This window comes from Corvus moneduloides, chromosome 2, assembly GCF_009650955.1.
Source record: "Corvus moneduloides isolate bCorMon1 chromosome 2, bCorMon1.pri, whole genome shotgun sequence".
NCBI lineage: Eukaryota > Metazoa > Chordata > Aves > Passeriformes > Corvidae > Corvus > Corvus moneduloides.
Genome location: NC_045477.1, coordinates 58,469,585 through 58,485,131, shown reverse-complemented (window position 1 = coordinate 58,485,131; position 15,547 = coordinate 58,469,585). Strand labels below are relative to the sequence as shown.

At 42.1% G+C, this 15,547-nt stretch overlaps 1 protein-coding gene across 1 annotated transcript; it reads left to right on the top strand.

Moving 5' to 3' along the window:
- The first annotated feature begins 1,173 nt into the window (after window positions 1–1,173).
- RGCC (regulator of cell cycle) lies at window positions 1,174–15,342 on the top strand. Its single transcript, XM_032099831.1, has 5 exons — window positions 1,174–1,367; window positions 1,526–1,705; window positions 11,320–11,427; window positions 13,023–13,085; window positions 14,739–15,342. The coding sequence occupies exons 1-5, from the start codon at window positions 1,331–1,333 to the stop codon at window positions 14,744–14,746; spliced, it is 396 nt and encodes a 131-aa protein (XP_031955722.1). The 5' UTR covers window positions 1,174–1,330; the 3' UTR covers window positions 14,747–15,342.
- The last annotated feature ends 205 nt before the right edge of the window (window positions 15,343–15,547 follow it).

The window sequence follows — 15,547 nt, the reverse complement described above, 5'->3', positions numbered from 1 at the left end:
TGTGTCGCTATTGTCTTTAAAAAGGATTGTTTGTAGATGCTTTTATTAGCAGAAAGTAAAACAGAGGAAGACCACAGAGACGAGGAAGCCACAGAATAAATAACAATTGAACTTCGCCATGAGAACTTCTTTTGATTCACTGCAAAAATAAATAAATGCCTCCATATCAGCCAGTGAGGAGAGGTGAACAAATCTGGTTTATTGTCTAGAATATTGTTTTTCTCATTTTGTATCTTGCAGGAGCAATGACAGCATGTCTGAAAATGTTGAAAAGTTTCACAGATGTTTTTTCTTACTTCTCCCTGACTCTTCTAATTCTAAATATTTTCATCAGCACACAAATGTAATCATAGATCCTGACGCATTCTCATGGAATAGCACCTGATGTCTGTTTTCAGTATTTCTGGCAGTAACGAAATATGACACAGCCTTCCCCAATGAGTATTTAACAGGTATTTTAGCTGCTCAGACACCTTACATTTAAAACATGCAAGAGACAGCACAAGAGCAGCACTCCGCAGCTATGGCATGTATAAACATCAGGTTGAGCTGACTACAGGACAAGTGCTAGAATCTTCCTTCTAAGAACAAGGAAAGCACTCCACTGGAGAACACCCTGGCTGATGTATCTGGGGCCGTGACTCCCTGTGCCTGAGTATTCCCTGCATGTCCCCTGCCACCCGCTCTTCTCCTCGGGTCATCCTCTGGAATTAACTGGCCCAGCTGCCCCCATGGCCGTGTCTGTTGCTCACCAATGTACGGAGAAGGGCAATAATTACAGACAGATGCCAGCACAATGCCATGGGGATGGGGAAGGAAGGGGATCCCGGGGGTGGCCGAGCAGCAGGGCAGTTGCATGCGAGACCACAGGCTCACTGCAAGCGAGCTGCTGCCTCCTCGTCCTGCTGGCTGCTGTGTGCCCTCGTGCTGCTGGCAGTCATGGGGCTGGGTAAGGCTGACCCAGTCCTGTGTTCCCGCGACAGTCCCTCCTTGCAGCCGGCTCTGACGCCCGCTGTATCCTCCCTCCGCAGCAGCCCGGCACGCACCCGGTGCTGGGGCAAGCGCAGCGCGATCACCCCGAAGGCGCCGCGATCCCGGTGGCGGGCGGAGGGCGACGGGCGACGCTTCCCGCTGGCGGCGGCGTTGCTGGCGGGACTGCGGCCTCGGGGACACCCGGCCCGGCGCACCTGCACCGCCCGGGGGCCGCCCCCGGCCCGCCCCGGCCCGGCCCCCGGCCCCGCCGCGCTATAAGAGGGGCGGCGGCGGGCCGGGCTTTCACGCTGGCGGCGGGAGGCGGCAGCGGCGCTGGGCATCTCCGCCCGCCTCCGCCATGAAGTCTCCTCCAGCCCAGCGCCCTGCGGGGCAAGGTGGGAGCGGCGGGCTGAGGGGGCAGGCGGGACCCCTTTCCTTCCCTTCCCTTCCCTTCCTTTCCCTCCGCCGGGGTGGGGGCGCGGGGGGCGGGCGGGGTGAGGGTCGGGTCGGGCAGGTCCGGTCCGGTCCTGACACCGCTGCCGCCGCCCGGCAGCGCCGGGGGAGGACGGCGGCGGGGGCCTGGCGGAGGCGCTGGGCGAGTTCGACGCGGTGCTGGCGGAGTTCTCCTGCCCCGCCGGCCGGCGCCGCTTCTTCTACGGCGAGCACCTGGAGCGCATGAAGCGGAGGAGCAGCGCCAGCGTCAGCGACGGCAGCGGCCTCAGCGACTCCGAGAGTGAGTGTCTGTCGGTCCGGCCGTGCCGGCCCCGGGGCGCGGGGCGGCCGGGAAGCGACGCTCCAGAGCGGGTGTTAAACCAGCACGTAGCCCTCTTTGAGAGAGGCAGGGACCCGGGAGGGGGAACGCGCCTGTTTCTATAAAAGCAGTGCGTTTTCGTTTACGTTCTGGGTTAGAAGTCGCAGAGATACGGAGTCTGGCCCCGCTGGTTTTACTCACTGGTACTCTCTTGAACAGGGGAGTTCTGGTGTTTTAGGGAAGCTGAAAAAGCTCTCTTTGGGAGAAGGTCGGGCTGTCAGCCGGCTGCGGGACACCGGGACGTCCCGGCATCTGCAGTAAAAGATCTCTTTTGGGTTCACAGGGGCCATCCGCTGTGTCTCGGTAACCAGAATTATATGTATAGAGAGAGTGAGCCAAAATATGCTTTCCACAACTGGTGGAAACTCGTCTACATTACCCGTTATAAGAATGGTTATCTATCCATCCCTCCATCTGGATGGAGGACAGTGTTATCACTGTTTCCGAGGTGCTAATTTTAAGCTACCTTGTGCCCAAGTACACTAGATGTATATGAATGGTGTGTGCAGAACATGGAACAGGAAGGGTGGAAAGCTGCTTGGAGCAAGAAAACATAGAATTGGAACTAATTTTTTTTTCTAGTTAACTTGGGAAAAAATTCAACCCGTCCTACTGGCTTTACTAATCAGGGAGAGAAAACATCTTTCCTCTTCCATACAGTGAGGCTGGAAACTGCCATTCTCTTTGGGAGCAGTAGGTTACTTTCTCAGAAGTAAGTTCTGCTAAAAGCAAACTATAACCAGTTTTGTTGGTTTGGGTTTTTGGTTTGGTTTTGTTGTGTTGGTTGCATGTTGGTTTTTTTTTTGTTAATTTCCTAACTATATGGGAAGCTTAGTGAAAATCACCTGTTTTGCAGCCATTTGTAATAAGACTACTTCTCTAATTTCTGTTCTGCCTCTTTATCAGTTCAGGGACTCAAGGGTGCAGTTCTGTTGACTTAGTGCTAAAACACTAATACTATCTCCTTAGTACTTGAGCTGTGAGAGCATAGCTTCCTCAGATTATCAGAGCCCTTTATTTCATCATCATGGATATGCTTCATTTGGTTGACAAGTATTGTTTTACCTGCCCTGAACTTGGATACCTTGGCTAGCACTGCCTTTCGGTTTTTTTCTGTAGTCAGTGGAAGTACATGGATCAAGATGCTATTTTTCTGTTTCATAATGTAGAGTGTAGTACTTCTTCTAAGTATCTCTCCATCTCCAAGGAAGATTTAGAAATGTGTGACACTTGTGTTTCGGATGGACACTTGGTCTGGACACTTGTCTTTCAGATGGCTGAGGGTGTGTGAGGTGAAATCTGCCTTTACTGAGTCAAGCTGGCAGCCCTAGTGTTACTATTTCTTGTGCAGTCTTCATTGTTGTGATATGTTAACCTCTCACTCATTGTGAGACACTTATTGTGTCTCACAGTTGAGACACTTGTAATGATACAGTGAAATAATCTACTGGTGAGAAAATGATCAAAACCCCAACCCAGTATTAAGAACTTATTCTTCTTGTATGGAGAAATGCTAAGTAACTACAGATAGCTATCTGCTGTGGTTCAAAAAACTTAAATCTTGAAAACTGCTTAAAATTGCTGTTAGAATTGACAAGATGGATCTTGGGAGGAAGATACAGTGTTCTCTGGCAGGGCAGAAGGCCTGGTGAGAAAACAGCATGCTTATGTAAACAGGCAGATCACATCTTCAGGAAGATCTGGAAAATAAAAATCTGTGTGGCAAATCCACACTGATTTAGGTTGAAGACAGTAGTGGGTTAGTAGGATAGACAGGGTTTGAAGGCTCCATACAAAGTCCTCAAAGATCTTGTATAAGGAACTTGTCAAGTTTTCATATCCCATCCCATGCCTGAGTTCCTCCCTTGGTGATGCATCATGTGAAAGGTGGCTCTGGAGAAATCAGAATCACTGTCTCCTGGGCACTGGCATATATGGGACCAGGAGGGTGCACCAGAGTCTATGAGGATATGTGTAAGGGAAGGGAAACAAAAACAGCCAGCTCTGCTCATGGCTCAGGTAAGGCCTGGTGAAACACTTCTTAAAGGAGTCATTCAGTGTAGTCAACTTTTTATTTTGAAGTTAGAGTAGGAGAGGAATTGTGGATTTATGAAGAGCTCCTTTTATAAAACAGGCTCTAGTGTCTGATGTAATCCAGCTACACTCCCTACATCTATTTTAAGAATAAATGCAGGGAGTTGCCTACTTACCCAGGTTCTTTCTGTTCAAACTCAAGTATTTATTTTCCCCCAGGTTTATTTTCCCTTTGATTTCTGTAATATTAGTGTTAGCCAGTGTAGTGCTGAATTCATGACCTTGCTCTTCTGTGGTAAAGCTTAGGTTAAAATACCACTGCAGAATCAAGGAGTAACTGGGCTGAAAGAGCAAGTTCTGATAACGTGAATCTGTAAAAACTCTGCAGAGAGTTTGAAGGATCATCGTGTTCATGAAGACTCTTTACATCTTTGCAAAATCTTGTTATCCAGTGCCAAGGCTGTTGCAAATACACTTTATCATGTGTGTAACAGAACAGTGCAGACTATTGTGTTTTAGTGCTATCTGTTGGTTGTTGTTTAATCTAGTCCTCCTAACTGATGTGGTGTGGTTGAAGGTTAGGCATATGTATCTTTTGGCCTCTCCTGCCATGATATCTTTCCAGTCAGATGGAACTGTAAGAGGAGGAAACATTTTAAACTGTTGCAACTGTTTGTTTCAGTGCCCTGAATCAGCCTTAAATTCAGTTTCATGAGAAGCTACTAACAAATGTCGAGTGGTCATACTTGAAAAATCCTGTTTAGTAGGGCAAGGAAAGCCTTTTCCTCCCCTGGGGTTTCTGCCATGAGGGTGAGCCCATTTAATTTAACAGAAAAATTTACAAAAGATCTTTCTCAATGCTGTTAATCCTGAAAATATTCTTTTATCTTAAAATTTCACCCTAGCTCCAAAAATACTACTTTAAATTCTTGTATTACATATTTCTGGCTCTTGAGAAACAGTAGGATTTTGAAGACACTACTGTGGAAAATGACTACACTAGTACTTTGTTCTCCCACATCTTGTCCTGTCATTTGATTAAATGATCTTTGGACGAGGTCTGGCTTGGCTGTGGTTAAGCACTGAACATAGCACAATGGACTCTAGACCTTGCAGTAGCAGAGAGGCTTGTGTGTGCAGATGTGTGTGATGATCTCGGCCCACGAGTATTACATTAACCACCACAGCTGATTGGGTCAGTGCTGGAAATCATGATGCAACTGCTGAGTTACTCCAACATTCTGCTGGACTGTGAGTGAGTACCACTTACGTTTCAACCTGATGTATTCAAACAAATCGATGCCTAGCAGCTTTGTTTTTTAGGTTATTAATTGTGCTGGAACTTCAAAGTTGAGGAATACTTTATAAATCTCTGCTATTCACAGCATATGCTGGCTGTGATAAAATAGGATTTGTGCTAGAGAGTGCTGTGCTGGCAGAAGCCACTAATGTAGATGCAGCTGTATTAATGAACTTACAGATAGCATTGTCTTCTGGTGTTGGAATAAGCTTGCAAAGAAGAGCGCAGGCTTGCCTGTGTCAATTGCATGCGCAGTCAGTGCATTGTGCTAGTACGGTATATGGCAGTGTCAGGACAGTCTTCCAAGTTTAGGCTTAGGATAATGAATGGGAAGTTGGACTTTATGAGAGGCTGAGAAGGGAAGTACTTTGGTGTTTCTCGGGCCAAAGTTACAATAACACTGAAAAGCTACATCATAATCTGTTGTTGTTCTCTCAGAAATGTTTGATGCTTGTAGCTCCATGTTTTCTTGAGACAGGTTCGGCTTCCAGCCTCTCCCTTAAAAAGCATTCTCTCTCTCTTAAAAGCGTTGCAAAATAAATGCATCAATTCAATTGTTGTGCTCATACAGCCTACAGTGTTCCTTTGTAGTTATTTTTTAGAGGTAAATAATTTCTGAGCAATGCCTCATGGCTTTTGAAAACAACAAAGAAATCCTGTGGGCATCTAGAACTCTAAATTTTATGATTTTAAAATCAAGTAGGTGCAGGGGTTGAGCAGGATCTGTTAACATCAGTCCTTGGTGTAGTGCCAGCACTTGTGGTCACATGGATGTGGCTGTGGATGTCCCCATGTGCTTGTGCTAATGCCTAGGCTATCCAGAGGTGAAGCACCAGCCACTGTTAGTACTGCAGCACTCACCCTGAAAAACCTGTTCACATTGTCAGTCCTGTAATGTGTGACTGTTACGAAAGTAAAGGCAACAGAAATGACTGAAGACATAAAATAGTTTCCAAATGCTTAAATAGACTGGGACTGTCAGGCTAAAAAAGAGGTGTTTTGGGTGGGGACAAGACAATCTTCCAGAACATCCTAAGTGACATTACGAAAGTGACTGCTACCTCACCAGTATGAGGAAATAAAATTAAATTAGCATTTTTCAAAGAAATGGTGTTACTTCTTTCATGAACAGTTAAAGATACTGCCTTAAAGTATTACAGATATTCGAAGTTCACATACTCAAAAATAACTTGATAAAATCCCAGCAGGAAGGATGGAGGACTGCTTGGGCAGATGCCACTGCTGTCTCAGGAAAGAGACTGGTATGTGCATTGTGAGAGCTTGGTAGAGCTTCTTTGAAACTCTGTGTGTGGCTGCACCACTCTAAAGCTCTTCTACAGGCATCTGCCATGAGTTGTTGTGAGAAACAGGATGTGAAGTAGATGAGCCTTTGGTCTCTGCAGCAAATGCCAGTCTTGTAACTTGAAAAGGAGGTAGATTGTGTCTGTGAACTTCCAATGGCCTGTCTCAAACAAGAGGGCAATGCAATATTTATAATGAGAAAAAATTGAGACTCTCCTGGAGAAATGCCCTTTTATTAAATGATCTGAGAAATAAAGTTTTATTCTGTTCCTGATACGTCCAAGGGGAAGAAAAATTGGAAGTTTCAGGTGCATAGCCTTCTCTTACAGGTATTTCAGTGTGCTGAGAAATGTACTTTTTTGTAAGATTTCCCATTCTTTACACTCCAGCATACCCATTGCTCTTGCTTATAAGAAAGGAAGATTAGTAAATGGAAGGTTGGAGCTGGAAACTGCCTCGTGGATTGTAACCATGGGGGGGAGTGGAAAGGTAGGCTTTGTGTATGATGAGAAAACATGCTTGGATTTCAGGCTTCCTAGATCATTTTTGTGCAGCTGTGTGATTTGAAATCCTTTAAATAATGATGCTTAGATGTGTCAGTAGAGAAAAGGTGTCAGTTTTTGGTCAGTATTGGAACAGATGTTTGTTAGCTAGGCAAAATCCCCCCAAAAATAAACAATGCAGCCAAGTGTAACTGTGATGATGATAAAAATAAACACTGTCTTTGGGGGCTGAAACATATGTATTGTGAAACAAGCTTTTTGTGCCATGAATATTTCTCACTTCTACTGGTGACATTACAATTTCCAGGGTTTTTTTTCTGATTTTTTAACAAGTCGGCTGTGTTCTGTTAGGAATTAGCTGTGCAGTCTGCTCATTAAGTGTTGAGTTACTGTTTTATAATAAATTCATGGTTTGTAGACACTTCAGTGGACTTGTGAAGCTTCTCTCTGACAGCTTTAGGGATGTGCTTTAATTTTTTTCCCCTAAAACTTTCCCCACTGAAAACTGCAGTAAAACTTTTACCAACTCCAGTGCTCTTCAAAATTGTGTCTTGAGTCATGGTACTAGAAAGAGCATGATATTAAAGAAGCTAGACAGCTGAACTTTTCCATTGTCTGTTTTAAAAGGAAAAGTTTGAGGTTTTTCTCCTTCAGTCAAGTACTGCCGAGAACCTTTCAAGTTCTCATTTTGTGGGGACATTTCTATATTTACATGGTACTGCCATGGTTTATTTTGTGGTTTAACCATATACTGGAACAGCAAAGTTATACTAACTACAGATTACTTTGCCAAAGTAAAATACACCCATATTTATTCCTACTCCCTAATTTTGCAGTGTAGCTTGACTGATGTAAATCAACTCACTAACAAAAGTATCAGATTTTAAGGCTATTTTTTTTTTTTAAGAGGCAATTTGAGTTTTGTTGTTTTTTAAACAGCTGAAGTGGCATAGTTTATATATAAGCATGGGGACTAGAGTCAATGCGCAAAGTGAAAAATAAGTAATGAATTATAAACTTGCCGTGGGAGAGAAGGAGCTGGAGGAGGAAGGACAGCATCAGTGGGATCCCTGGCATCAGCCCCTGGTTATTGGGTTGCAGAGGATGTTGTATTTGTCTGGCAGTGGAACTCTTCCAAGGGCCATTATTGGAGGTGAATGAGCAAATCTTGGCGGTGGCAGCTGGTAGAGAGCAAAGACTGAAGTGTTCTTTTCCCAGAGCTTCCTGCCCTACAGCCACGCTTTGCCAAAGAGGGTATTTTTCTGTGGTAGATGTCATAAATATTTTTTAACAGTACATTGTTTTCAGCAGTTATGGTGACCTTGCTGGTGGAGTCAATGCATTCCTCCTTACAGCACTAGAATTTCTGATGCTTGGTGGCATGAATAAGCCACAGTTAGTAACTTAAGTACATTTTTGCTTTGAGAAAGATAAATGTTGATATTTTCCTGAAACTATTACAACCCATCAGAAGATAACACTTATGTTAAAACATTTTACCTTTTGAAACTGGAAGAAAAACATTCAGAGATTTAAAACAACAGTTTTGTCATATTTTATCTTTGCCCAGTTGTAAATATTTCCCAGCATATTGTTTGTGGAAGCAAGTGGTGTCAATACATTGCAAAGTAAGCAGTTAGTGCTTTCAACTGCTTATAGAAGGATAATGAAGAGAAAAAAACCAAAAAGAATCAAAGGTGTCTGCTAGCTTGGATGTTCACATGGATATATAGAAAGAATTACGTGAATAGTTTGTGGTCAGTTTTAATGGTTTAATAAAGCTTTTGCAATTTGAGTTGTTCTGACAAGCACAAAAAGAATGTTTTAATCTATCTGTAAATAAGAGTAACTGGAGCTTTGGATTTTGTGTATGACAAGGATTGGTTGGCAATATAAATTCCCAGCCTTGCTACATTCGCTGTTTGAATGCTAGTAGCATAGATTTCACATTATAAGCGTACTCAGTTATAGCCATAGTTCTCTGTATTTTTTATTAATTCAATGAGCTGTAAAAGCTAAAATATGAATTAATTTGGAAATTCTTGTTCTCGTCTTTCAAATAAATTGCCTGGAAAGTGTTTTATCTTTGGTATGTTCTGTCAGTGTTTCAGTGAATTACAGTCTTGGCTATGTTTGCGTGAGCTATTACAAGTTACTTGGCCTTTTGGTGATGGCAGGGGATTTGTCCTGAACAGCTAGAATTTTCCATTCTGTGTTTCTTAGTCACTGGGGTTTGCATCTTGGCTGAAAGAAATGTGGTATTAGTAGGCAATTGTTCTGTAAGCTGATTTCAGGAGGAAATTTGCCATGCCTTTAATGGAGAGGAAGTATCAGTTAATGTACAGGGTTCATGTGGTATAGTACAGCACTGCTGACATATCATTGCAGAGCACTATCAGTTTTCCTTCACCCTCAGGTTCTTTTTTTTTTTCTTCTGTTTTTAGGAGCTACTTTTAAAATGTCTTATCTTTTCCCCCCGTTTTTCTATCTAAAATTATCTCAGTGCTGCATTGTACTCATGAAGTCTTTCTTGTATTTGAAGTTTCAAGTGGCTTGGTTTTGATCTGCTGAAGTTTAGAGAGAACATCACTTCTTAAGAGTAAAGATAAAGAAATTGCAATTAGGGGATAGCTTGAAGAAGCATACCCATCTCTATAAACAAGAAATACCACGTGGTGGCTGACCAGGTGGCAGCCCCAGGTCACAGATGGCAGTCACGTCATCAGTCATGTTTGCGAGGCGCTGTGGGTAGCGTGTGTTTGCCAGACCAGGGTCTGAGCTGATGGCAGAGCAAACTGAAAGACACAGCACAGTGGTGGGCCAAAATGCATGGGAAAGAGGAAAGTACTCCAGGTTGAAGCTTTTGCCCCAAGCCTTTTCAGTGCGTATTGTAACAGATGTAAGCTTGGAAGCCAGCATGGAACAAACAAATCAGCTTTTATGGCTGAGGAAAGATCTGAGAGGCTTTGCAGGTGCAGTCGTCTCGTCTGACTTGTGACTGTACCTGTATGTTCCTGTGGAAGGTGTTTTTGCGCTGGAAAGGACAGCAGGCTAGAGGAGGTGGGTGTGGAGACGCACCCTTCTTCCCAAAGGCGGCTGAACTTGAGGAAAAGGAGTAGTCTGCAAGAGGGTGGTCTCAGTGTCTGCTGTCTGGAGACATCCTGGCAACATTCAGGGGAGGTGTAGATGTGCAGATCTTGGCAGGGCAAGCTGTGTCCCTGCCCCCTTCTGCCAATTCATCAAGACACGCTTAACTTAAGTAAGGTAGTCCTCTCCTGGCACAGCAAATGGGACAGACGTCCGAGGATGTGGGACAGTTCTCTCTTGGATGGACTTGGTGCTGCAGCGTAGCCGCCTCCCAGGCTGCGGCTCCGGGGACAAATGCTGTGTGTGCTGCCAGGAGCAGAATTGCTGGCCTCGATGGCAAGCAGTGGTAGTCACCACTCAATACAATAAGACATACTCTGATGTCCTGGGCAAGGTGCCAAGTAAATGAAGACCATGTTTGTATCACAATGGTTTCTTTTTGTAGAACTACAGTTTTCAGGTCACTGGCTTGAAACTGCAGGACCAGCAGTTTTAGTGTCCCTAGCACAATGACAATGCCTCCTTCCAGTGGAGCCAGGAATAATACTTGGGGTGCCCTGTACATTTTGCAACTTGTTACATGAAGAAAGACAAGGTAAAGATACTTTTTGATACTTTTGGAGCTTAAGGCCTCCTCTAAACTACCAGAACATCCAAAAGATATTGGAACCTTTTCTGTTCCTTTCCAGGGCATATAAGGCTTTCTTTAAAAGACCACCTAAAATAAGACTGCAGGATATCTTGTGTACCAGTGTACTGCATCATGAACTCCAGAGAGTCACAGAATAAAAGAGAATTGAAAATGCCATACCTAAAGCAGCAGAGTAATGTATGGAGAAAGAGGTGCATTGCTTTGGGTATACGTGTATTCTTTATTCTGGGGGGCTGTCCTTGTCCTGGAGCTCTCTATTCAGGTTGGTTTTATGTTTGTTTTTTTTGTAGCTTTTGAAAAATTTAGGTAACAGAATTTCCCAGAATATTGTGAATTAGGCAGGTCCTTCTAGGTTTAATTTAGCTGATGTGGGATAATTGTCATTTCTGTATAATTTTTCAAATGGCACTGACTTCAGGGGAAGCTAACCCTTTCCTTACTGGGGATGAGGATTGAGCCTTGGGCTGCTTTCTTTTTAACAGTAGGAGTGGGAGCAACAATAGAGGGTTTATTTATTTATTTCTCTGGTTTTGAAGACTGTAAATCTGAGTTCTACAGACTTTGAAGTCCATATAGGAAAGGCTGTATTTTGGGTTTCAATTATATTGCAAACTTGCAGAAGGTGTTAAGTTTACTTTATAATGTTGCTTTTTTACAGGTGCAGATTCACTCTACAGAAACAGTTTCAGTCTAAGTGATGAAAAGCTCAACTCTTTGACTGCATCTACTCCAAGCTTGCCATCCCCTTCAGTAACTCCTTGTAAAGGTATCTTAATTTTAACTGTTGACGTTTCTTCCTAATCCTCAACTATATGGGCTTCTTCCTGGGTGCCGAGATTCACGTGCTTGCATGGACTTTTTTGTATTTTTGTTTGGGTTGGTTGGGTTGTTTTGTTTGGTTGGGTTTTCTGTTTGTTTGTTTTTGTGGGTTTTTTTGTTTGGTTGGTTTTTTGTTTTGTGGGGGTTTTTTTGGTTGGTTGGTTTTGGTTTTTTTTTCAATGATTACAAAACTAAGGATTACTATTGAGCACATTACAGGTCCAAGTATTATTGTCTTGATTATAAATGGCAATAGCATGCCATATCTGCACTTTGCAGGTGGCCTGGCAACTCTTTTGGTTTTGAAACACTGAGCTAAAAAAATTAGTTTTCTGGCTGATAAGGATTAATTATTAACTCGTGTTACTTCTTTACTGAAGAAACTAAGTGGCTTAAGTTCTCTACAAAAATACTTAGCCTGAATGCAGGGGCAGAGGGACTCCTCTGAAGCCATGTGCTGCCATTTAAGTTAACACAATTGCTCAGATCCATACAGACCTTGCACTGCTGATACAAGCCATATATTGGTAATTCCTTCCTCCTTTGAAGCTATGCTGTTCCAAAGTGGCTTCTGTCTTGCAGCTGATCTGACTTCCCAGGATAGTGCTTCATTCAGGTTAACTTGGATTAACTCTGGAGCAGACATATCAATAAGTGAACACTCATACATATGTACTACGTGGTGCTTTTCTTACAGCTACTCTCCTCAGGTGCATGCTCAATAGCCTTTCATGCTTTCATATCTTTTTCACAGCGACCAGTCGCAAAAACCCAAGTTAAATGCTTTATTTTCAATTTAGTCTGATATTAGGGAGAAATTATGAGTAATAGTTTCTATGAAGTAGCAAAAAAGAGTTCAGTTAAACTGACAGGAAATATTTGGCAAAGAATTACACTAAAGGACAAGATGCTCTTCCTGATGAGAAGACAGAAAGAGTTGGAGCAGGCTTGGAAAAGATCACAGAAGTGAGATACGGAAGCAACTTCCAATAAAACTAGACTGAATGGAAACAGTGATGTTGTCAGAAGTGGAAACCTAGGTGGATGTTTTGTTCCAAATTTATAGTGTATGGATCAAGGTCAAAGGATCTGGCAGCACAGCAAACCAGTGATACTGATATGATTTTATGGGGCTAAGATTTGAGTAGGTCCGGGAGCTCATTGGGTGGGATTGATTAGGGCCATGCATGCAGTATCTGAATAGATGAGACAAGAAAGATGGCCACAGTAGCAAGGACACAGAGTAGTTGACATGTAACTTTTATTCTTCACTTCAACCACTCCTTTTTAAGGAGACTAAATAAAATATTGCTTTGTGTTGCTTCTGTCAAATGGAAAATTATAAAAGATGGAGTTTCAGTTCAGTCTCCTGTGTTCTCTAAGTGCTTTTGGACATTGCAGCAACCCTATTGAACTTTGCTGACCATAAGCCACAGCATGTTTGGTACCACTGAAAATTATTTGGAGGGTCGTGTGTTTCTAGTGCTTCTTCTAGCCAGAGAAACATGCCATCTCTAAGCAGTATTGACCCTTATTTTACAGCAAAGCTTGGAGACACAAAAGAACTGGAGGACTTCATTGCTGATCTTGACAGAATATTAGCAAGTAAGTAGATTTTTATTAGTAGCTTGTGTCTCACTTGGTACTTGTTATAAAGAGTGTTGGAAACCAAAGTATGGGGAGAGAGGGAAGGAAAAGATAGAAAAAGTTTATATAATGTGGCTTCCTTTTCGTTTATTAGTCCTGTGGATCATTATATAGGTAAGAAGGTAAACCAGACTAAATTCTGATCTTTGCCTGAATGTTCAAGGCATGCAGTTTAGCCTGTGTGACAAAGGCTGAACTCAGTTAACCCCTGTCCCCACCTCTGACTCAGCTGCAATTCACCTCTCTTTGACAGTGGATTGATAAATAAACATCAGCTTTTTAAATGCTCAATACTCAGCTTAAAAGCTGGTGATTTATTTCTTCATTATTAAGCTAAGTAACTGGAGGAGTATCCACAGGTGAAGAAAATCTTTTTGTTCTAGACTCTGCTTTATGAAAGAATTAAGGAGCAGATATCTGTATCTGTTGACTTAAAGTAAAAGTCAAAATCCTGTTTGTGCTTGTCTTTACCAGGAGTGGAATTTAGATCACTTTTTCTGCCACTATCTAGAAATTGTATCTTTCAGCTACAGTAATGAATTCTTCATTATGATTTTTAAAGAAAAACAACAAAGCCAAAAAACTGGCCACCTATTGTCAAGCATGCACTCTGCCTATTCCTTTTGCTTCTTCTTCTGTTGTGGACATAATACAATTTTTTTTGTGTTTCAGGTTGGGGTTTTTTTTTGTGTGGAACTAGGCTATAGAGCCCAAACCACCAAGTTGTAGGACTAGACCTAAATAGCAGCATAAACAAAGCCCTCTCAAACTATGAACTGAGAGTTTTGTGTATTCATTAGGTATTTTCCCTTCCCTGTATTTCTTGAAGATGTAGACTTAATTCAAGACAGCTGCCCTTACAAATGTCCTGCTTCCCTGCTGTCTTACTTGTATCTTAATCCTGGTTTCACTTCTCATACTTAAAATACATTCTCTAGTTTCCTGTCTTGTGTCATGGATGTAAGCTTGAGCTAACTCCATCTTTACCAATGAAATTTAATTCACTCCTCTGAAAAAAATCCAAGTTTTGGAAGGTTCGTGTAGGACAATGAAAGCCCAAACTGCCAAATATTTCCATTGCTGTATCTTGCACAGCCATGTCGCAGCTAACTCTTAAGGGGCTGCCTATAACATATAGGTTTCATTTTTCCCTTGCAAGGTACATCAAAGATGAAGGCAGGAACTACCACCTGTGCTTGTGGCTTTGCGCTTTTTTTTTGGTGTGATTTTTTTTTTTTTTTATCCCAACTAGACAAGTCTCCAGCGATCTCTGCAGTCTCATTTGTACAGTGTCACTGTACAGTGAGGAAGAAGTCCAACTTCCATCTGGTATTTATCATCATATTTTTGAGGAGTTGTATTTATATGCTTGAGGTTACACAGAACTTTGTACAGATACCTTTTCAAGCCTGGTGCACTTGTTAGAACAGTGCTTGCCTTGTCTTTTTGGCACACTAGCATTTCAGCATTCACGTTAATTTAAAAAAAAAGAAGACGTAATTTGGCTTGTCAGGCAGTCTAGGAAACTGGGTGTAGGCAAGTGTCTGAGACATCAACAACATGCAATCTTATTTAATAGAGAGCTTAATGATCTTTCTTCTGTATTTTCAGGTATGTGAAAGGAGTTTTCAGCATTGTGCTTGCACGTGAATGTCCTCTGAAGGATAAGTGACATCAATCAGTGAGAACTGCTGCCCTAGTCTGATAACTTCATTCCTTGAGATGCCCTCTGAACATAACCTTTGTGAACTCCTACAAGTATTTAACTGGCAACATTGGTTTTGGGTTTGGTTTTTTTTTTTTTTACTTTGCAGCAGATGGAAGAAGATAACTTAAATGTTAGAGCTGTATTTTGCTTTAAAATATAGCTTGAATTTTAATTTAAAATTGCTTTTATGCAAATATATTTGTAATTTTATATAGTTGAAAACTTTAATGCTTTTTTCCATTATAATATATTTTTGTATGCAAATAAATTCTGAACTGGAATCCAGATGTCTGGAAGCTTCCTATGAACATGCAAACTCTGAAACATAAGTACAAATTAAACTCTTATTGAAAACAACATGCTTTAAAATATCTCGATAATGGTGTATTTGCTGCTAGGCAAAGTCTGTTATGCTAGTTTAATGTGATTGCTTACATAAGAGAACTTTGTACTATGTAAAATTAATACAATCAGGAAAACAATAAATTTGGTCAAACTGTTACTTCAGATTTGTGTTAATACAAATGAAACGACTGACTTAGTAGAGTTTTGAACAATAACACCTATTTTAAACCCTATGTAAAAGCTGGTTTTACTCTCAGACCATTTGACATGAAGCACTCACTAGTTGGGAGGTCAGACATTTAGGCCCTTCAGTTTAAAGGTGTGCAGGACCTGTACCACTGAGAAAATACTCGTGTCTGGATGTTTC